The sequence below is a fragment of the Balaenoptera borealis genome (assembly GCF_965194805.1).
Source record: "Balaenoptera borealis genome assembly, chromosome: 3".
NCBI lineage: Eukaryota > Metazoa > Chordata > Mammalia > Artiodactyla > Balaenopteridae > Balaenoptera > Balaenoptera borealis.
The window spans coordinates 124,539,037-124,562,685 of record NC_138866.1 but is presented as its reverse complement, the minus strand read 5'-3'; the positions used below and the strand labels follow the sequence as shown (position 1 = coordinate 124,562,685).

The 23,649-nt window shown below is 40.2% G+C and overlaps 1 protein-coding gene across 2 annotated transcripts in view; it reads left to right on the top strand.

Moving 5' to 3' along the window:
* The first annotated feature begins 3,239 nt into the window (after window positions 1-3,239).
* The window catches only part of FBXO22 (F-box protein 22), a 33,135-nt gene continuing 12,725 nt past the window's right edge, over window positions 3,240-23,649 (top strand). The window contains exons 1-5 of one of the 2 annotated variants that reach the window (XM_082387036.1): window positions 3,240-3,505; window positions 4,018-4,156; window positions 13,809-13,896; window positions 14,702-14,797; window positions 18,590-18,754. In XM_082387036.1, coding sequence (XP_082243162.1) covers window positions 3,255-3,505; window positions 4,018-4,156; window positions 13,809-13,896; window positions 14,702-14,797; window positions 18,590-18,754 — 739 coding nt within the window. In that variant the 5' untranslated portion in view covers window positions 3,240-3,254. Of the gene's footprint in view, window positions 3,662-4,017; window positions 4,157-13,808; window positions 13,897-14,701; window positions 14,798-18,589; window positions 18,755-23,649 lie in introns of both variants that reach the window. The other variant, XM_082387037.1, reaches the window with a different exon arrangement.

Sequence of the window (23,649 nt, the reverse complement as noted above, 5' to 3'; positions counted from 1 at the left end):
TGTTGGTTTAGAAAATTTTAAGGTGTTCTAAATCACAGTAGCTTTTTCAGGTTAAAACCATTTTATGATATTGCCAAAATAATGACAGGAAACATACTTATTAAACTGTTGAAGTTTTTTTTTTATGGCTATGAAGATCTGAGTTGTTTTCCCAAGATTTGCTCTTTAGTAAGTTGTACTTTTCAGGCAAAGCAAAGCAGGGCTGTGCCAATTCAGGCTCGTAAGTAGTCATTTCCACTGGGGCATCAGAGTCTTGCTGGGCTGAATCTGCTTCTTGTTGGTTCAATATTTACTATGAAGAAGAGCTTGAAGTATAGAGCTTGAAGTTATTTTAAATACTAAGTCATTTTACGTTTCCATTTTATTAACGGGATGTTGCAATCAGTTGTAAACTAATAAACTTATAAAGTGATTGGCACAAAGACTCTTTGAACAAAAACTGCACAGTTAAGTACAAAAAGTAATTTGGAGACCTAAAGTTTTTGCTATAGTCATAACAATGGCTTTTACATTGAAAGACTAATAGGAACTCTACATATATTAATTCTTTTATAAAACCTGACTTAGATCAGTGTACTCTCCATTTTATTGCCTTACCAGAATCAGTCCTGTTGGGTTGGTAGTAGATTTTTTTATATACCCAGATTTGATTTAAAAGTAAACTCTAGTTATTAAGCACTTTTAAAAAGAAATCCAGAAGCACATTTTTTCTGCACAAACCAATTACAAAGTTCAAAAGTGTTTCTTATGCTTTGAGACTCAGTTTTTAACTTTGTAAACCACATCTGAGAGACTTGGCACTTCTGCATTATTGTGTTTAATTTCCTTTTTTTTTTTTTTCTATTTTGGTTAAGAAGACAGTAGAAAAAGATTTTCTGGCATTCTTGTTCACTTGGTTACATTTGTATAAAGTTCTGATTGCCAGTTGCTCAGATAAGTGACAAGGCAGAATTCTTTAAAGCATTAAAGTTCCTTAAACCTAAGGCTAAATCTTGAATACATTATTGAATTCTTTAATATCCTGATGGCTAGCAGATTGACAGCTGCACATTCGGCATGCTTTGTTTTTTTTTTTTTTTTTGGTTTTTGGTTTTTTTGGGACTTTATTTTTCATTGCAGATTTATTTGGCAATGTACAGTAAATTTTGTAAACTTGCATCAAGTTTATGAATAAAGAACCATTTAAAAAATAACTTTGTCACTTTCCCTCATAAAAGATAGTCTTTGCTTCAAGTTTCTACAGGCTATTGGGTTTCTGGAATAGGATTATATATGGTGGGATGGGGTGAGGAGAGGCTTGAGGGGAAGAGAGGCAGATTGATTTCACAAGAGAAAGCTAGAGAATCCAGAATTGGTGTGTATAGACTTGGCATACTCAGGGTTTCCTCAACCTATTCCCTCTCCCACACTCATTTTTTAATATAAATTCAAGTGCTACTTTCTTCATGGCTGTCCCTAGTTCCCCAAGTTACAGTAATCTGCTCCCTCTTTAGTATACCCATAGCCTCTTACACAATTGTCAGTTTATCTCACATACAAGAAGTCCAGAGGTAGGAAAATTCTAGGCATGGTACCTCTGCTTCTTTGAGATTTTTCCATGTTGGTTTCATCTTTGGATAGACTGTTGTCTTGGATGTGCAGCCACCTTAATCCATCCAGAGGTAGATAATGGTCCTGTTGTCTAGTGTCTCCTTAGGAAGTGAGGAGCTCTTTAGAAGTCCTCCCCACCCCCAAAGCATTATTGCCTCTCACTTTTCCTTGGCTAGAACTGGGGCCTGTGTCTACTCCTAAACTAATGGCTGGTGAAAAGAATGAGACCTTCATGATTAATATGGACCAGTGATTCTCAAGTTATGATTTGGAGAATGCTGGAGACTCCTGAGGCCCTTCTAGGAGGTTTTTAAGATCAAAACAGTTCTCCTAACACTAAAGTATTATTTGCTATTTTCACTCTCATTCTCTCACAAGTGTACAGTGGAGTTTTCCAGAGGCTACGTGATGTGATAGACGTGATATTGCAACAGATTGAATTCAGAAGCAGATCAAGCTGTCTTCTATTAAGCCAGAAATTAGAGGTTTGCAAGATGTAAAGATGCTACACTTATTCAATATTGGAGGGGGAGAGTGGTGGAGATTTGGTAAAGTTATTTTTTCATAAGTTATTTTGTTTATGTGTCATGAATTATTTTAAGTGAATATTACAATGTTTTAATTTTTAAAAAAATAAAATTTATTTATTTTTGGCTGCGTTGGGTCCTCGTTGCTGCACGCGGGCTTTCTTTTAGTTGCGGCGAGCGGGGGCTACTCTTCGTTGCAGTCCGCGGACTTCTTGTTGCGGTGGCTTCTCTTGTTGAGGAGCACCGGCTCTAGGTGCGCGGGCTTCAGTAGTTGTGGCTGGCAGGCTCTAGAACACAGGCTCAGTAGTTGTGGCACACGGGCTTAGTTGCTCCGAGGCGTGTGGGATCTTCCTGGACCAGGGCTCGAACCCGTGCCCCCTGCATTGGCAGGCGGGTTCTTAACCACTGCGCCACCAGGGAAGCCCCCAATGTTTTAATTTTTAATATGGTAAATATAAATAGTCATAACCCATGTAAAGAAGCTCTTTGGTGTTGCCAATATTTAAGATTGTGAAGCAGTCCTGAGGCCAAAATGTTTGAGATCAGCTTGTTTAGACCAACCAAATTTACCAGTCAAGAGCTGGGCAGCAGATCAGGGCCTTGTTAGCAAGGAAGCGGCAAGAGGAATAGATGTTAGCTGGGGATACAGCAGTATCTGCTGTGCTTACATTCCTTCTATCTGTGGTTCTCAAGCTGGGCTTGCATCACGGGAAAGCTTAAATCACAGTAAAGCTAAAGCTACGACTGCTGGGCCCCACCCCCAAGTGTTTAAGTAGGCTTGGGGTGAGGACCGAGAATGCGCCAAACTGAGAATTTCTCAGGTGAATCTTGATGCTACTAGCAGGGAACCAGTGTTTGGGGTGTGCTTTCACAGCAATGGTAGGGGCTCTTTAAGCCGTTGAACACATTCAGAACTTGAGGGCTGCACGGTGTTGAATAAAGGTGGTGATTTTCAGTTTAAAGCAGATACTGCCAGTTCAGAAATTGGACTCATGCTGATAACAGGCAGTGGGGCTGTGAAGACCCATACAACATTATTTAGTCTGTGCCTTCCAGAACTCATGAATTAGAGAAACACCTGCACCGACAAAGAAAATACCGCTGCGAGTGCAGTGAGAGGCACAGAAGGAGGTGGATATGGTTCGACTGCGGGAAGCCTCCTGGAAAGTTCCGGGAGGATTACAGGACGCGTGGCCACCACCTCCAAGCACCTGCTGGCGCTCCCAGGCCAGCGCCGGAAATGTTTTGGCTTGGAGTCACGTGGGCGCCTCCTCAGCGGCCCCACCTCCCCTGACCGGCCGGAAGTGGCGCGCGCGCCTGCTCAGTGCGCGCATGGCTCGGCCTACGCCGCTCCCTCGGAGCCGCCGTACTGCTTCCCCGTCGTGTTGGTGAGGCATGGAGCCGGTGGGCGGTGGCGGTGGCGGTGATCGCCGCGGCTCCTCCCCCGCAGACCCGAGAAGCACCTTCGTGTTGAGTAACCTAGCGGAGGTGGTGGAGCGTGTCCTCACCTTCCTGCCCGCCAAGGCGTTGCTGCGGGTGGCCGGGTGAGGGGAGAGGAGGCGGGAAGCTTACTTCGGGACTTGGCGGGGTGGGCGAATACCGTCGGGACCCAGGGCTGACCCGGGCTCCCTATCCCTACCCCTGCCCCAGGTGGTGGCCCCATACGCTAGGTACCCCGGCCGTAGTGCTCCCGGGGACCTTTCCCAGAGGAGCCAGGTTTTCTCCGCCCCCGGGTCTCCCTCCGAACCGGCGCCCGACGCCTCCCCCTCCCGGGGACTTTGGATCCCGCAGGAATCTCCTGCAGTTGCGCTAATGGGTGGTGGGGGCCGGAGGTTTGTGAGCCGCGGGAGAGAGGGAAGTGAACGTCCGTTCACAGCCCTTTGTGCGTTTGCGTCCCCAGCGTGTGTCGCTTATGGAGGGAGTGCGTGCGCAGAGTGTTGCGGACCCATCGGAGTGTGACCTGGATCTCCGCGGGCCCGGCGGATGCCGGCCACCTGGAGGAGCATTGCTTGGTCCGCGTGGTAGCTGAAAAGCTTGAGGCAAGTAAGAAGGGGTGTTGTGTACAGTCCTTTGCAGGGTTGGTGGGTCAGTCGTTGAGAACTAAATGCAACAATTTTGTATATGGCGTTACTTTTTGTAATTTAGGCAAGTTTTTCTCGTGACATGAAAAGATTTTGTAAACATCAGTTTTAATGACTGTGTATTGTTAATGATGTGCCATGGCTGCTTTGACCGTTCTTCACATATTGGGCATTTTATGTATCCAGATTGCCACTATTATGAAAATGCTGTTTAGAACCATCCTTTTACCTGCTTTCCTTGTCACTGTTTTGCAAGGATGGTAACTGAAGGATCTCTATTGCATAGTGTCACATAAAAATGCCAAGAACCAATACTTAAACCCCAAAATTTCAATCCCTGGTCCTGTTTAAAATTATATGTTTAGTATAATCTAAATTATTAAAAGCGAAAAAGGAAGAACAGAAAAGAAATAAGCCAAAATCCTAGTAACAGTTTCTTTTGGGGGTAGAAGTGTGTGTGTGTGTGTGTGTGTACACTGTGTTTTTAAAAACTTTTGTTTCTTTTCCTTCAAATTTTTACCACTGCAAGTATTATTTTTATTTAGCTTTAAAAGTTTATATATTGCAATGGCTGTTAAAGTCAGGCAGACTTAGGTGTGAACCCAGCTGTGGCACATACTAGCTGTGTGACTTTGAAAATGTTACCTAAACTCTCTGAGCCTGTAAAATGAAAAGAAAATAATACTGTTTACACTCTTACAGAGTTGTAAGGATTAAATAATGAAAGGGTAACCCATGTAACATTACCTACAGTGCTAGGAATATAATGTTTTCAATAATTGAAAGTATTATTCTCTGTTAATAGCGTTACTAAAATTCATATACTAATACCCTTAAAGAGATTTATACATTGTAGAAAACTCTAGTGTGGAGACAAAAACATGAAAACCTTGTCCAAATCATTCATGCTCTTTTCTTTGTGTTTGCCAAATTATCTAGTAGACATGATACTTTATAGCCATAAAGAAAGTTGATTTAGCATTTTTACTAGAAATATTTTAAAATCCACTAAAAATTTTATAAGACATCTGGTCATTTGGAACGTCTTTAAATGAGGTTCTAGTTGTCTTCTATTTTGCTTTGAGAACATTTCATGTTGAGGATTGCCTCTGTCACTTCTAGTGAGACTTGGGAAGGAAAATTCAGCAGTTGCTTCTCAGTGCGTACCAGAAAAGAGAATCATAAAACCTCAGGGTTAGACTTCCAAACTTTAAGAATAGGAAACCCAGGGCCTAAGCACTTCCAGGGGTTATTCTGCTGGTTTATGGCAGAGTCAGCACTAACACCTAAATCTCTTAAATTCTCTCTCCTTTACTCACTACACCAGGCATCACAAACTCAAATGACTCCAGAGTTAGGTAACTCACAGTGGGTGGATGACTCGGTGTGACATCATAAAAAGTGATAGGGCTATGGCAGACCAGATAGTGCTTGCTTCTCCTTGGCCCCGGTCAAGGGGAATGCAGTCTAATAAGTGTTGCCAGAATGTGTACTTTTTCAAAATAAATCCACATTTTATATAAATATTTTGTGGGAATTTTAAATGTTGGCAACCAAAATACGTGTGTGTCTGTCTGCTTTGTTTTCTTCAGGAAAATTAATTATTTTAAAATTTAAGTATACTTGAATTACATCACTAAGTTAGTTCCAGATGCACAATATAGTGATTTAATATTTCTATACATTACAAAATGATCACCATAAGTCTAGTTCTCCTCTGTCACCATACAAAGTTATTATAATATTGATTATATTCCCCATGCTGTACGTTTCATCCCTGGGACTCATTTATTTTGTAACAGGGAGGTTGTACCTCTTAATCTCCCTTACCTGTTTTACTCATCCCCCAACTTCCCTCCCCCATGACAACCACCTGTTTATTCTCTATCTATGATTGTTTCTGATTTGTTATGTTTGTTCATTTGTTTTGTTTTTTAGATTCCACATATAAGTGAAATCATATGATATTTGCCTTTCTCTGACTTATTTTAGTTAACCTAATACCCTCTAGGTCCATCCGTGTTGTCACAGATGGCAAGATTTCATTCTTTTTTTATGGCTGAGTAATATCACATTGTATAGGTATACCACATCTTTATCCATTTATCTATTTGTGGGCACTTAGGTTGCTTCCATATCTTGGCTATTGTAAATAATTCTGCAGTGCATATATCTATTCAAATTAGTGTTTTTTTGTGTTTTTTTTTTTCCTCCCAGAAAAATACCCAGAGGTGGTATTGCTGGTTATATGGTAGTTCTGTTTTTAGTTTTTTGAAGAACTTTCCTACTGTTTTCTACAGTGGCAATATCATTTCACATTCCCATCAGTGATGCATGAAGTTACCTTTTGTCTGCATCCTTGCCAACACTTACTGTTTCTTGTCTTTGATAGAACCTATTCTGACTAGTGTGAGGTGGTATCTTGTTATGGTTTTGATTTGCACGTCTCTGATGATTAGTGATGTTGAACATCTTTTCATGTGTCTGTTGCTTGTCTGTAAGTCTTCTTTGGAGTCTATGCAGGTTCTCTGCCTTTTTTTATATATAAATAATTTTTATTGGAGTATGGTTGCTTTACTCTGCCTATTCTTTAATTGGGTTGTTTGGTTTTTTGGATAAGTTATATGAGATCTTTGTAGATTTCGGATATTAACCCCCATAAGAGATATATATTGTTTGCAAATATCTTCTCCCATTCAGTAGGCTGCCTTTTGGTTTTGTTGATAGTTTCTTTCACTGTGCAAAAGCTTTTTAGTTTGATGTAGTCCCATTTGTTTATTTTTGCTTTTGTTTCCCTTGCCTGAGAAGACATATCCAAAAAATACTGTGAAGACTCATGTCAAAGAGTGTACTGCCTGTGTTTTCTTCTAGGAATTTTATGGTTTTAGGTCTTACATTTAAGTCTTTAATGCCTTTTGAGTTTATTTTTGTGTACAGTGTGAGAAAGTAGTCTAGTTTGATTCTTCTGCATGTAGCTCTTCAGTTTTCCCAGTACCATTTATTGAAGAGGCTGTCTTTTCCCCATTGTATATTCTTGCCTCCTTCATCATAGGTGAATTGACTGTGTAAGTGTGGGTTTATTTCTGGACTCTATTCTGTTAAATTAATCTATGTGTCTGTTTTTGTGCCAGTACCACGGTGTTTTGATTACTGTAGTATAGTTTGAAATCATGGAACGTGATACCTCCAGCCTTGCTCTTTTTTCTCAAGGTTGTTTTGGCTATTCCGGGTCTTTTCTGGTTCCATACAAATTTTAGAATTATTTGTTGGAGTTTTATGAAAATGCCTTTTGGTATTTTCATAGGGATTGCATTGAACCTGTAGTACATTGGGGCGTATGGTCATTTTCACAATATTAATTCTTCCAGTTGATGACCACAGCATATCTTTCCATTTGTGTCATTTTCAGTTTCTTTCATCAATGTCTTATGATTTTCTGAGTACAGGTCTTTTACCTCCTTGGTTATTTTATTCCTAGGGTTTATTTTTTTTTAAATTTATTTATTTTCTTTATTTTTTTGGCTGCGTTGGGTCTTAGTTGCAGCACATGGGATCTTCGTTGAGGCAAGCAGGATCTTTCATTGTGGCACGCGGTCTCTTCGTTACAGCGCTTGGGCTTCTCTCTAGTTGTAGTGCGTGGGCTCTGTAGTTTGCAGCACGTGGGCTCACTCATTGAGGTGCGTGAGCGCAACAGTTGTGGTGTGCGGGCTTAGTTGCCCTGCGGCATGTGGGATCTTAGTTCCCCAAACAGGGATCGAACCCACGTCCCCTGTGTTGGAAGGCGGATTCTTTACCACTGGACCACCAGGGAAGTCCCTTTTATTATTTTTTTAATATCTGTTATTTAAGCTGCGGCATGTGGGATCTTTGTTGCTGTGTGTGGGATCATTTTAATTGCGGCATGTGGGATCTTTAGTTGCAGCATGCAGGATCCTTAGTTGTGGCATGTGGGCTCTTTTAGTTGGGGCATGCGGGATCTAGCTCCCTGACCACGGATTGAACCCGGGCCCCCTGCATTGGGAGCATGGAGTCTTAACCACTGGACCACCAGGGAAGTCCCAGTTCTTTCTGATGTAAATGGGATTGTTTTCTTAATTTCTCTTTCTGATAGTTCTTTGTTAGTGTATAGCAACACAACAGATTTCTGTATGTTAATTTTGTATCCTGAAACTTTACTGAATTCAGTTAATAGCTTTAATAGTTTTTTGGTAGTGTCTTTAGGGTATTCTATATATAGTATTATGTTATCTGCAAACAGTGAGAGTTTTACTTCTTCCTTTCCAATTTGGATTCCATTTATTTCTTTTTCTTGTCTGATTGCCATGGCTAGAACTTGCAATACTATGTTGAATGAAAGTGGCGAGAGTGGGCATCCTTGTCTTGTTCCTAATCTTAGAAGAAGTGTTTTCTTTCAGCTTTTCACTATTTAGTATGGTGTCTATTTAGTATGATGTTAGCTGTGAGTTTGTCATATATGGCCTTTATTATGTAGAGGTATGTTCCCTCTATATCCACTTTCTGGAGTTATTATCATAAATGGATATTGAATTTTGTCAACAACTTTTTCTGCATTTATTGAGATGATCATATTTTTATTCTTAAGTTTGTTCATGTGGTGTATTACATGGATTGACTTGCAGATATTGAACCATCCTTGCATCCCTGGGATAAATTCCACTTGATCATGGTGTATGATTCTTTTAATGTATTACTGAATTTGGTATGCTTATACTTTGTTGAGGAGTTTTGCATCTATGTTCATCAGGGGTATTGGCTTGTAATTTTCCTTTTTTGTGGTGTCTTTATCTGGTTTTGGTACAGGGTGATGCCTCATAAGAATGAGTTTGGAAGCATTTCTTCCTCTTCTTTTTTTTGGAATAATTTGAGAAGGATAGGTGTTAACTCTAAATGTTCAGTAGAATTCACCCGTGAAGTTCCATGGTCCTGAACTTTTGTTCGGGAGTTTTTAAACTACTGATTCAGTTTCAGTGTTGCTAATTGGTCTGTTCATATTTTCTGTTTCTTTCTGATTCAGTCTTAGGAGACTATATGTTGCTAGAAATTTATCCTGTTCTTCTAGGTTGTCCATTTCATTGGCATGTAATTGTTGATAGTAATCTCTTCAGATCTTTTGTATTTTTGTGGTGTCAGTTGCAACATCTCCTTGATCATTTTATTTTATTGACTTCAGCTCTCTTTTTCTTGATGAGTCTGGCTAAAGGTTTCTCTAAATTTTGTTTATCTTTTCACAGAACCAGCTCTTAGTTTCTTTGCTCTTTCCTGTTGTTTTACTGTCTCTGTTTCATTTATTTCTGCTCTGAGCTTTATGATTTCTTCTAACTGGGTTTGTGTGTTCTTCTTTTTCTAGTTCCTTTAGGTATAAGGTTAGGTTTTGTAACTGAGATTTTTCTTGTATTCTGAGGTAGGCTTGCATTGCTATAAGCTTACCTCTTAGAACTGCTTTTGCTGTGTCCCACAGATTTTGGATCGTGTTTCCATATTCATTTGTCACTAGGTATTTTTTTCTTGTCACCAGGTATTTGATTTCTTCAGTTACCCATTGGTTACTTAGTCACATATTGTTTGGCCTACCAATGTTTTTTTGCCATTTTTTTTTTTCTTGTGGTTAATTTCTAGTCTCATAGTATTGTGGTCAGAAAAGATGCTGGATGTGATTTCAGTCTTCTTAAATTTATCGAGACTTGTTCTGTGGCCTAGCATATTATCTACCCTAGAGAGTGTTTGATGTGCACTTGAAAATAATATGTATTCTGCTGCTTTTGGATGGAATGTTCTATATGTTATATCTATTAAGTCCGTCTATCTTAATGTATTGTTTAAGGCCAGTGTTTCCTTGTTGATCTTCTCTCTGAATGATCTGTCCATTGATGTAAGTGGGGTGTTAAAGTCCCCTACTATTACTGTGTTACTGGGACTTTCTCCCTTTGTTTCTATTTGGTTTATGTATTTAGGTGCTCCCTTTTTGGGTGCATATATATTTATAATTGTTATATCTTGTTGGATTAATCCATTTATCAAAGTAATGCTACGCAGCTTGCTTTTCCTTTCCATTTCCATGGAATACCTTTTTCCATCCCCTTACTTTCAGTGTGTGTGTCTTTAGATCTGAAGTGAGTTTCTTCTAGGCACTATGTATATGGGTCTTATTTTTCCACCCATTCAGCCAGTCTGTGTCTTTTGATTGGAGCATTTAGTCCGTTTACATTTAAAGTAATAATTGATAAGTATGTACTTATTGCTGTTTTGTTCATTGTTTCCAGGTTGCTTTTGTAGTTCTTTTTTCCTTCTTTTGCTCGCCTCCCTTGTGATTTGATGACTATCCTTAGTGTTAGGTTTGGATTCCTTTATCTTGTGTGTGTGTGTGTGTGTGTGTGTGTGTGTGTGTGTGTGTGTGTGTATTACAGATTTTTGGTTTGTAATTACCTTGAGGTTCGTATATAACAGCCCATGTATATATTTGTGATTATTTTAAGTTGATGATTCTTAAGTTCAAACACATTCTAACAAACCTGCATCCACCCACACCTTTTATTGTTTTTTACATTATATTTTCCTTTTTTGTTTGTTTGTGTCCTTTAACTACTTTTTGTGGATATAGATGATTTTATTACTTTTGTCTTCTAACCTTCCTACTAGATTTTTATATTTCCTAGTGTGGTGTTTTTCTTTTCTGTTTAGAGAAGTCCCTTAAACATTTCTTATAAAGGCTGTTTACAGGTGCTGAACTCTTAGGTTTTGCTTGTCTGTAAAACTCTATATCGCTCCTTCAAATCTGAATAATAGCTTTGCCGGATAGACTGTTCTTGGTTGTGGGTTTTTTCCTTTCATCACATTGAATATATCATGCTGTTCCCTTCTGGCCTGCAAAGTGTCTACTGAAAAATTTGCTGACAGTGTTATTGGAATTCCCTTGTACCTAACCAGTTGCTTTTCCCTTGCTCCTTTTAAGATTCTCTCTTAATCTTTAATTTTTGCCCTTTTAATTACAATGTGTCTTGGTGTGGACATCTTTGAGTTCATCTTGTTTGGGACTGTGCTTCCTGGACCTGGATGTCTGTTTCCTTTCCCAGATTAGGGAAGTTTTTAGCTACTATTCTTCAAATAAGTTCTCTGCCTCTTTCTCTCTCCTCAACTTCTGGGACCCCTATATTGTGAATGTTAGTACTCTTGATGTTGTCCCAGAGGTTTCTTAAACTGTTGTCATTTAAAAAATTTTTTTTGTTCTGTTCAGCTTGAGTAGTTTGTACTATATCTTTTAGTACACTCATCCATTCCTTTGTATCATCTAAGCTACTGTTGATTCCTTCTAGTGTGGTTTTTATTTCAGCTATTGTGTTTTTCAGATCTGTTTGATTCTTCTTTATCACTTACTGTTAAACTTCTCACTGTGTTTGTCCATTCTTTTCCTGATTTCATTGAGCATCTTTGTGATCATCATCTTGAACTCTTTATCAGGTAGATTGCTTATTTCTCTTCACTTACTTTTTCCTCTGGGATTTTGTCTTGTTCCTTTGTTTGGGACATATTCCTCTGTCACCTCATTTTGCCTGATTTTTCTGTTTTTATTTCTTTGTATTAGGCAGGTCATTTATGCTTCCTGATGTTGGAGAAGTAGGAGATGTCCTATGGGGCTCAGGAGCACAGTTCCCTCTGGTCACCAGAGCTATATCCTCTAGGGATGCCCCTTATGTGGGCTGCAAGGGCCCCTCTGTTGTGGCAGGGCTGATTACTGTGGGTGTGCTGGTAGGCAAGGCTGGCCCCCCAGCCTTATTGGCTGCCAGGTGCTCCTCATGTGGAGGCTGCCAGCTGCTGGTGGGTGGGGCTGGGTCCTGGTGAAGTTGGCTGTGTGGCCTGGAGAAGGGGCTGGAGCTGGTGGGTAGGTAAGCCCTTGGCACTACTTGACTAGAGGGAGGACTCCAAAATGGTGCTAGGCAGCGTCAGTGTCTTCCTGCTAGAACAAGTTCCTGTAAATGGCTGCTGCTAGTGTCTCTGTCCCTAGGGAGAGTCCCAGTTGCCTCCTGCCTCTCCAGGAATCTCTCCAAGATCAGGAAGGATGTCTGACCCAGGCTCCTTTCAAATTACTGCCTCTTAGCTGGGACTCAGGGCATATGAGATTTTGCATGCACCCTCTATGAATAGAGTTTCTGTTTCCTCCAGCCCTCTGGCTCTTCTGTACACAAGCCCCGCTGGCCTTCATAGCCAGATGTTCTGGGGCCTCATCTTCCTGGTGCAGGACCCCTGGGCTGGGGAGTCCAATGTGGGGCTCGGATCCCTCACTCCTTGTGGAGAACCTCTGCAATTGTGATTATCCTCCCATTTGTAGGTCACCTATTCAGGGGTGTGGGTCTTGACTATACTGTATCTCCAGTTTCCCCCTTCTGCCCTTCTCATGGTGGTTCCTCCTTTATGTCTTTAGTTGTGGAAATTTTTTTTTGCTAGTCTTGAAGTTGTTCTCATCAACAGTTCCTCTGTAAATAGTTGTAACTTTAGAGTGCCTGTGGTAGGATGTGAGTCAAGGTCTTACCACTCAGTTATCTTAGCCACTCCTCCCCAAATTATATTCTTTGAAAATGCCTTGTGGACAAAGGAAACTATATCCATAGGTCTTATCCAGCCCTTAAGCGACCTCAGGGTCATCATTCTTATCTCAGTATGTTTTATGAGTTTGTCTATATGGAATCTATTCTGAAACATCTTAACTTTCCAAAATCAACATTTCTTTTTCATTTAGTCAGTGTTGAGGCTTTGCTATATGCTCACTTCTTCATTCCATTTTGATAGTAAAAATCTTTGAAAATAACCAGCTTAGGAGGAAAAATATGTTCACCTTTTCAGTTAGTTGAGCCACTTTGCCACTTGTCTGTTATGGATTTTGGTGGAAAACAAATAAGCCCAGGTTGTAAGGGCTTACAGCCCTCCCTTGTAAGTGGAGACAAGACACAAACAAGAATGACTGGGATGTCAGGGATGTCGCATATGAGGTCAGAGGTCCTAAGGAAGTCTAGGAAAAGGTTTTATAGAGGGTCTGGCACTTAACGCTGTTTCTTAAGGGAAACAGTCTTAAATCAAGTACAAAAGGGAGAGAGCTGCAGAATATATACAGAAGTGGGCTTGTCTGGACAATAGTGAACAATAGAGTCCTGTAGGAAACTAGTTGGCAAGCTGGAAGTGAAGGCCTGGATTATTTAATTCGGTAGGCAATGAAAAGAGGAATGATACGGTCTGTATACCTTCCCTCTGTTGCTGAGATGTTTCTGTTGCTGTGATACCTGTTCACATAAAGCAAGTGGAATCTTCTGCTGGTACTTATTGTTTAAGAGCTTAAATTATTGTGAAAATGAACTTCTTGAGTCAGGCTGGAATGAGTTTGACTTGAAGAAATAATAGATGCTCAACAAATGAATGAACTGAAAATGAAAGCTCATGAGTGAAAAATGAGTGAGAAATGGATAGACTCAGAATGCCAATACTGACCTGAAGGGAGGGTAGGGCAATAGTAGTTTGGACCAGGGCAAAACTTTAAGCGACCACAAAAGCATTCATAGATTTGTGTGATCAAATTCTGATTTTTTTTTTTTTTCCTTTGCAGAATGTCCATGTCTTACCACGGACAGTTCTTTACATGGCTGATTCAGAAACTTTCATTAGTCTGGAGGAGTGTCGTGGCCATAAGAGAGGTGAATATCAAAGGAAAAAGTTTTTTGGATTTTTTTTTTGTTCCCTATGTACCTCTTTTTGGAGATAAATACTGTTCTCATTCTGAGAGTTACTGACTTTCTGAGGCTATGGGCCTACTCCCTGCAGAATGCATGAATATGCTGTCTTTGAACTTTGAGAAGCCCTTTTGCTTTGAAGATTGATTTCTAAACCTTGTGGTACAATTGAAACAAATTCTTTAGTAAGGTGTTTTTCTCTTTTTGAAATACTTAATCCTCCAGGCACTTCTTTTTACTATTAAAACAGGATGTCTTTGGCTATTCAAGCCTTTTATTGTATTGGATGACCATTTACCAAGGTTATCTGTAGATACTGTGCATTCTTCTTGGCTTGCTCAACGAAGAAGCAGACTGTATCCCATGTTAGGCACACTGAGGCCCAGAGTTAGACTTGGATGGTGGATTATCATTGTCTGATTTGAATCCAGGTGACTGTGTGGTAGAAAAGTCATTATGCTTTAATATCAGCTGAACAGAAAGGTATAATAGTAAATCTGAAAATCAGCTGCTACTGCTGATGTCATTGAGGCAAAAGCATATGTGAACAAGTAGAAAAAGGCAAACTGGCAATGTTTAAGGTCAGATTTAGAATTTAACATATAAAACAAGGGCTCAAAACAGAAAATTTTGTTTTTAATCAAAGCTTTTAGATTTCCTTGTAAAGTGTTCTGGTGTAAAATAATTTAATATTTGCTTTTTTACCCCTTTCCTCATCAAATTTGACCTTAAATGGATGACACTGAATAATTTTCCTGTGTTATTACAGCTAGGAAAAGAACTACTATGGAAGCAGCATTTGCCCTTGAGACGCTATTCCCAAAACAATGCCAAGTCCTTGGGATTGTGACCCCAGGGATTGTAGGTGAGAGAATACCAACTTGATTTCCTTGCTTTGCGTTAATGTGGGGTCCTATAGATTGGTGGGTTATTTGTAGCTTAACAGCATGTTTATATTTTTGGCCATCCAAAGTACAATAAAGTTGGTCATATATACCATCGTATTATATTTCCCTTAGGTTATTGTGGTTAATATTTCAAGTCTCAGGGCTGTCCATGTAAACCAAATCTAATTCATATCTTTCCAGGAGCCATTCATAAGAGGACAAAGACCTCATTCTTCCTTTCTACAAACTGGAAAGTATTAGCAAGCATTCTTACTTTTGTCAGTTCAGCCAGAACTGTTTCTGGTGGATAGGGGTGAGGTAGGGCTGGGATCAGGAGCTGCAGTACGCCTTACTAGGAAACTTCTCTTTCTCTGCTTGGCTGCCACTGTTTGAAGTTTATAGCAGGAACTTTCCTTTTCCAAGTTTGCTACTGGTGAATTTTTGCTGGTTTTAATTATTTTGACTTCTGTTCTGTAGCTAATGGGGGGAGTGAGACCCTGTTAAAGCTGTCATGGTGCAGTGGTTCAGATCCCTAGATTGGGATCCCAGCTGTACCACTTTAGTATCGGTATGACTTTGGGCGAGTTAGCTGACCTCATGGGGCTTCAGTTTCCCCATCTATCACATGGGGGTGATTGATAGTACTACCTTCTTGAGAGGGTTTGAGGATTAAATGAGTTAGCACATGTACAGCATTTAGAATAGAGATATGCAATAAGCGGTGACTAAATGTTAGCTATTATTATTTCTTGTTGTACTCCATAAATGGCATTTTTAATCTTCACTGAGAGACTTTTGATTGGAATTTAGGAGTCTTGTACAATGAACTACAAAGGATTTCAAGTGTTTACAGATGAATAAGGGTAAATGTATGGTTGATGGGGGACTGTTTCATCCCTCCTGCTATCGGCTCCCACCCCTATACTATTATATCAGCCCCATCACCACAAATTTCGTTTCTCATTGGATTAAAAAAAATGATGGCAGTGACTGATTTTCTTTTAACTTTCGAATTTTCCTTAAATGAGTGATCTAGTTTTTACCATTAATAGTTACTAACAAATGCTTCTATAGAAACATAGCTTTCATTTCTTACATCATTTGGTTAGGCCTCCCCACCCTACACGCTGTGGCGTCCTCAAAGCATGACTAAGGTTCTCCTCTTTAAAATTTCAGCTGGGGGTTAGGGACAGGAGAGGGTGGGCCAACCTGGGCAACACTCTTGCCTCCATGACCCCATAGTGAGGGGTGGCCAGTCTACCTGAAGCCTTCCTCTCATGTTTGCCAAGTTTCAGAGCAGTTGGGCATCTTTCTTCCTAAGTTCTCTTACGATCTTCATGTCGGGAGTGAGTATCTATCATTCCAACTCCCTTTCGTCGGGACCTGTCCTCTTGTGTTTTCTTGGACCTACTCTTTACCCTTCTTATTGATTCTTGTTCCCACAGCTGAGCACTTTCTTTGTTCCACATATGTCACAGAAAAACTTCCACCAAGACAGTTGATTGGATTCCTTTTTCTTAGGCCACAGTTAGTGATTATTTCTAAAATAGCCATTGGCTACTAACCCATCTTCCTTCTTTAGGTTGGGAAAATTTCAAGTTTCAGAATTTGTTCATTTTTATATATACAGAGATCATTTTCTTTCTTAATTGAGGTAAACTTTACTTACAGTGAAATGCACAATCCTAAGTGTACAGTTTAATGAGTTTTGACAAATTCATATCCTGGTGAAACTGACATGGTAGTCAATATTTAGTATGTTTCCATCACCCCAGGAAGTTCCCTCATGCCCTCTTCCTGCCATTCCCTACTTGCCATAGGAAACCCCAGTTCCAATTTCAGTGACCATAGATTAGTTTGGCCTGTTGTTGAATGTAATATAAATGGAATCATGTTATATACTCTCTTTATCTTGGCTCTTTCACTCAACATAAATATTTTTAACAACATGATATTTTTGAGACTCATGTTATTTTGCATATGAGTAATTCATTAAAAAAAATTCTAGAGTAGTATTCTGTGACCTAACTTGAATTAATTTTTGTGTATGGTATAAGGTAGGTTCAGGGTTAATTTTTTTTCATATGTTTATCTAGGTATTCCAGCACCATTTGTTGAAGACTTCTCTTCCTCATTAAATTGTCTCAGCACCTTTGTCAAAAATAATTGGCTGTATGTTTGTGGGTCTGTTTCTGGATTTAATTCTGTTCCATTGATTTATTTGTGTATCCTTAAGCCAGAGTCATATTACTGTAGGTCTTGATTTCTTTTTAAAGATTGATTTCCATAGATCTTGATGTCCTTCTTTTTAAAAATTGCTCTGGCTATCTAGGTCCTTTGCATTTCCACATATATTTTAGAAGCATCCTGGCAATTTCTATAAAAAAGCCTATTGGCTTTTAATTCAGATTGTCTTGAGGCCTGCTATAGACAAAAAAGTTGCTTTTATGTTTTGATATTTTTTGTAGAAGAGGGCCTCATAATAAACTCTTAAATTTTATTTTCATGTTTTTAAATTCAGAATATGTTATGTGGGGTTTGATTAGATTCTGAAATTTTCTCTTTGAAAATTTTTTTTTCCATTTTGCTCTATCTTTGGTTTCTAAAAGGCTTATTAACACTTTTTTTAAAGAGTTTCTTTTTTATACTAGTAATAGCCATTTACTGTTTTAAAAAAAAAGTAAAGAAAAATTAGAAAAGAAAAAAAGAAAAAAATTAAGCTGCTTTAAGCTTTAAGTAGAGTTAACCACTCTGTTAATGTTATGATGCATAACCTTCCAGACTTTCGGTATGTAGTACAGAGTATAGATACAGATAGATTTGTAGTGTAGATATATGTATAATATGTGTGTATATGTATGTGTGTGCATAAAATATATATATATATATATTTATATAAAATACAGTTTTCAGTGAACTTGTAATCTGCAGTATTTGTATCGGTCTGCCAGGGCTGCCATAAGAAAATACTATAGACTGGATGGCTTAAAGAACAGAAATTGATTTTCTCACATTTCTGGAGTCTGGAAGTCCAAGGTGTTGGCATTTTTCCTTTCTCCTGAGGCTTCATTCTTTGGCTTACATACAGCCACCTGCCTTCTCACTGGGTCCTCACATAGCTTTTTCTCTTTTCTCTGTATGCCTTCATCTCTGATGTTTCTTCCTCTTCTTGAAAGGACACCAATCTTACTGGATTAGGGCCTGACCCTTGTGACCTCGTTTAACCTTAATTGCCTCTTTATTTAAAGGCCTTATCTCCAAATACAGTTTTATATATATATGTGCGTGTATATTTCAATTCTACACACACACAATATATATAGTGTATATAATTGTCAAATGTTCTATGATAAATTTTACAAGTAGAATAGCTGTGAAGATGTAGTTACTACCCTCCCCCCAACTTTTTATTTAGAAAAGCTTCAAACCTATAGAAAAGTTGAAAGAATAATAGAATAGTACAATAAACACCCATATATCCTTCATCTAGATTCACTTTTGTAAAAAATTTTGCAACATTTGCTTTTTCTGTCTTTCTTTATGAAAACATTTCTTTCTGAACAATTTGAAAGTAAATTGGAGGCATCATGACCTTATACCTCTAAAAATTTCAAAGCTGAGAAACTCTTACTCAGGTAGTGGCCTGTTACCTTATTGATTATGTTAGTGACCTAAACTGAAGTTACCTACGTGTGGCTGGGTAATTTACACCAGATGAAACTTCTGTTTTTATTGAATCTGTTCACAAAACTGTTTAACTTTTTTCCTAGTGACGCCAATGGGATCAAGTAGCAATCGACCTCAGGAAATAGAAATTGGAGAATCTGGTTTTGCTCTATTATTTCCTCAAATTGAAGGAATAAAAATAAAACCCTTTCATTTTATTAAGGATCCAAAGAAATTAACACTAGAAAGGCATCAACTCACTGAAGTAGGTAAGTTGTTATTATTTACCATTAATTGCCCATATTGTTGATTGATTTTGTTTGTTACTTTGACAGAGTCTGAGTTAAGTACACGTTACTGCACATGTGGATAATTCAAATTAGTGATTAACAGAGGCTAGTGCAATATTTTTTTTGGTAGAATGGATTTACTTTTTAAATTATTTTACGTACATTAAAGCCTGAGAGAACCAGAGATGAATTTTCCATAAATACTCTGTTGATAATAAACTTACTTGTATTTAATTCTGAATTTTGAAGGATTTCTTCCTCTTTGAACATTTTCTTTTTTTTTTTTAAATAATTTTTGCCCGCGTTGGGTCTTTGTTGTTGCGCGTGGGCTTTCTCTAGTTGCGGCAAGCAGGGCTTCTCATTGCGGTGGCCTCTCTCGTTGCGGAGCACCGGCTCCAGGTGTGCAGGTTTCAGTAGTTGTGGCTCGCGGACTCCAGAGCACAGGCTCAACAGTTGTGGCTCACGGGCCTAGTTGCTTTGCAGCATGTGGGATCTTCCCAGACCAGGGCTCGAACCCGTGTCCCCTGCATTGGCAGGCGGATTCCCAACCACCGTGCCACCAGGGAAGCCCTTGAACATTTTCTTATCATTTTGCCCTATTTTGTTTTTTGAAGCTGAAAAGTTTAAGGTTTTATTTCTCTTTTATGCTAGCAATAAGCATTTGTTTTTTCAAAAATTAGAAGATACAGGTTAGTTCAATATTGACTAATTAGAAAGATGGGAATAAGTGTAATGAACTTGATAAGTTTTAGAAATAGTGTAAGTTAAGGCAGAGTCTATCAAACAGCGGTTTAGTAGGATATGTCAGGCAGGAAGCTTGGCTGGAGTAGATAGGTCATGCATGAGGTGATTTTGAAGAGGTAAAGGGTTAGCTCAGTTTCTAAGCTCTGATAAGAAAGCTTAATTTAATATAGTAAGCGACAAACTAATTATTCAAGCAAAGCAGTGTTAAGGCCTTGCATCTACCTCTGCAGATGAACTGATTGGGGTTAACTTGTTAGAGAAGCTTGTTTGGCCTTTGACTCAGTGCCTTTGCTGAAGGTCATATCGCCAAGCCTCCTCTGTACTGTCTTTTTGGGTCCAGGAGTAAGCGTGGTGCCTCCTGGGCATGCTCCCCTCTGCCCTATAGCAACCCGGGGAATCCATGATTGAGGTCCTCATGGTAGCACTGCTTGAAGCTAGAAGCCTACTTTTGTCCATTTACAAGAAAGACCCAAAATCTTGAGTGGAAGGAACCATCTATTTTATGATAAAATAGTTATTAGATTTGTTTTAGACCTTGTTTGCATTACAGTGCTAAATAAGTATAGGAATCAGAAAACTGAAATGAAAAAGAGCCCCACGTTTTTCTGCTGTGTGAAGTGTTTTTATTGGTGTCCTTTCCCTAAGCTGTTTGCTGTCAACAATTTTGGCTTATTCCAAGGCATCATTTTCATCCTGTTCATGGCCTTCTAGAAATTGAGGCGTTGCCTAGATTGAAATGATAATCTCTATTCTTTCCCATCTATTTTCTTCACTTCTAAAATTGGACCATTGTCTTTTATGTGGACAAGAAGATGGAGGCCTCTGAGGTGGGAAGGAGTGAGTGGTTGGAGGCTGTGGGACGTGCCTTCTCCACAGCGTCCCAGCCTGCACTCCTGAACCAGACACCCGGAGCAGCTCTTACCTATGTTCTGTGACAGTGGAAGGCACCCCGTTCCTGGTAGTGTCCCTCAGGCTCAGCACACTTTCTCTGTAAAGGCCAGATAGTGAATATTACAGGTTTTGCCAATGATACAGCCTCAGTTGCATCTATTCAACTCTGCCGTTGTAGTGCAGAAGCAGCTACAGACAGTACGTAAAAAATCAGCTTTGTTCCAATAAAACTTTATACAAAAGCAGGGTCGCCGGATTTGGCCCCTGGGCTGTGGTCTGTCTTCCCCTGCGTTGTAGACTTGGCTGCTCTGACTAGAAGGTGGTGTGTGAGCAAACAAAGCAGCTCGGCCTCCTGTGAAATAGGCAGTGCCTCTGTGCACAGGGACCTCATGTGTGATATTGTAGTTTTTCCAGACCCTGTGTATAGGGGGTGTTGTAATCGGACCCACCGTCACGGTACATATAAATTTATATATATACATACAAATGCACACTTTCTGTTATATTCTTTTTGAAGAACTTACCAAAATGGTGCATTTTTTTAAACAAGGCATAGGTTGTTTTAAAGTCTGTATGGTATCCTGTGTTAAAAATAGTCTCTGGAATGAAAAATATATATACATGTGTGTGTGTGTGTGTGTGTGTGTGTGTGTGTGTGTGTGTTTATGTGGGCTAGCACTTAATTCTTAAGGAGTGAAGGCAAAAATACCTCTGTTCCTTAAGTTCCATAAAAACCAATGTCCATTCATTCAAAAATTGTTCACGTGCATGTCATATGCCAGTCCCTGTACGTGCGGGGCTCTGGAGATGCTCGTTGGAGACACACTGTCCTGCCTCTTGGAGCTTCCAGTCTAGCAGGCCAGGCCGACTTTGAATACAGTACCACAGATGTGTAAGTGTTACCAAGTAGAAGAGGTGCTAGGAAGCATAATCATGGACTTAATCCACTCTGGGGTGTTGGGAAAGTGACATTTGGGCAGAGCGCTGAGTAGAAGTGAACTAGAGTGGGGAGAGGTCCCTCAGATGTGGAGTCAGGAAGAGTATCGTCGGAGTATTGTACCTTCTTTCCAGCTTACTGACAAAAATAGATGAAAGGACAGGAAATAGAAAGGGCCTGGCAAGTCACCTTCAGGATTTAGGTGCTGTGGATTCACCGGCTCATATGAAATGTAAGGAGTTCCAGCGTATCTGGAGAGTGGTGGGTGTGAGGAGGGGTGTGGTGTGAGGTGGAGCTGGGATGCAGGGTGGGGCCGGCTCGGCACTGAGGATCTTGACGTGCCCAAGGGCATTGGAAGCAGGGATTCTGAACTAAGGAGTGGCACAACCAGATGGGTGTTTGGAAAATGCCCCTCTGGCTGTGGTGTGATGGCTTTGGAGGAACACAAGAGAGGAGGCAGGGAGAACGGGGGCTGTTGTGGCTATGGCAGTGGTGTTGTAGAGACGTGGGCGGATTCAAGATGAAGTTCCCATGTGAGTCCACAGGGTGAGGCGATGGGTTAAAACATTGCGGGGTGAGAATGAGGACCATGGCAGTGTTGTCACCGAGGTTTCTGCCAGGGCAGGTGCGCAGTACCTTCTCCTGAGGTAAGGAATAGACGGGGGCGCAGGCTGGAGGAGTCAGATGATCAGTTCTGGGTTGGACACGTTGAATCTGAGATGGGGACATTGATTAGACAGTTGAGTGTGTGGGTCTGGAGCTCAGGAGAATGGTCTCGACCACAGATACAGATTTAGGAATATCAGGTAATTGTGATTGAAGAAAAAGGAACTAGCGCAGTAATTGGAGGAGGCTCGGCGGCTGATGTTGCTTGTCCGGGGTTGACACTGACGTGATGCCATCACCTCCCTCCCTTAGGCTTACGCTGGAGACTTAATAGAGACTCCTCAGTAAGGAGGTTCTTCAATAGTTTCCTAACTTTTCTTTTAAACAGCTCATTTCTAAGTAAAATCTCACATGGAAACCAGCATAAAAATAAAGCAGATAGAGCAGAGCTGCCTCCCATGGGCACTGGTGGAACCCTGTGCCCAGCAGAGCATAACAGTCTGTAATGGAGGGGAGGCGCCTCCCGCCCTGAGGTGGTCTACACTTGTTCCTTAAAGGCTTCGAGTTACCCAGTTAAGTGGCTCCAGCATCAAAGCAGTGTGTGCTGACCCATGTTCTGTCTACAGACAGAACAGCTGGAGACGGCAGCCTCAGGACTGCTGATTGCTTGTAAGATGAGCTTGAGCTTAAGAGCCAGGGCTTTTTTCCTCCTTGGAGAATGCTGGAGGGTGGGTACCTAGCACATCAGTATATCAGGTGTCCCACACCTGTGATTCTCTGCCTTTCTCTTTTACAAATATAATACATCCTCTGACACTCTCCTAAGTAAAGCTCAAATCTGTAACAGTGCCCCTTGGGGCACAGTGTTTTTCTAGGCTTCAGTTTTATTTGTAGAGATTGACATTAGAAAAGATCTTCCACTGAATTTTACATTTTCGGTCACCAGAGGAAGTCGTGAAGAATGCTCAAGACTTGCTCTTGGAAGGAGAGGAATGGACGTTGTCTGTTTCCCAGAGCCCAGTGGGTACCAGTTCCTTTTGGGCAGCCACTTCTAGAGTGTGTATTTATTACTACTTCTTTGGTCTGAATTAGGTCCTGTAATAGGGGATACAGTTTGCATGTTTTAATGTGAATTTTGAAGACGTTGAATCCTCATAGACTTTTATAGGAGCTAAACAGTACGTAACAGGTTGTTATGGGCATTAAGTAAGTTAATTTCTATAAAGCGCTAGGAATGCCTGGCACAAGTGCTGTGTTTCTTGTTACATTGTTGATCTCAGGATCTTGTGGGATGTTCAGGTCCTTTCTGCTTACTTCTTTTTGGTCTTCTGATGACTACTCTGCCAGCAACTGAGAGGGGTAAAAACTAAATTTTAATTATTTTTTAAGTCAGAGTGCAAAAAAAATTTGAGGGATTAAGTTTTTAAATTACCTGGAGATTTCGTAGAGAATCTTGAGGGGGCCATAGTCAGTGATCAGGTGCAAAGCAGAGAAAAATGGTGCTAAAAGTTGTGACGGAACTTCTTCTGCTTTAGAAGCTGCCTAGCCCTTGAAAAAGCTGGGCAGCTTCTAAAGCAGGAAGGTGACTTAGAAGGAGGGTGGTGCCAGTGTTTTGTTAGGCTTTCCTGCCCTTTGTGGTGGATTTCGCTCAGCTCCAGGAACAAAGAGCTAGGAGAGAGCAGAGAGCTAGCAGAGA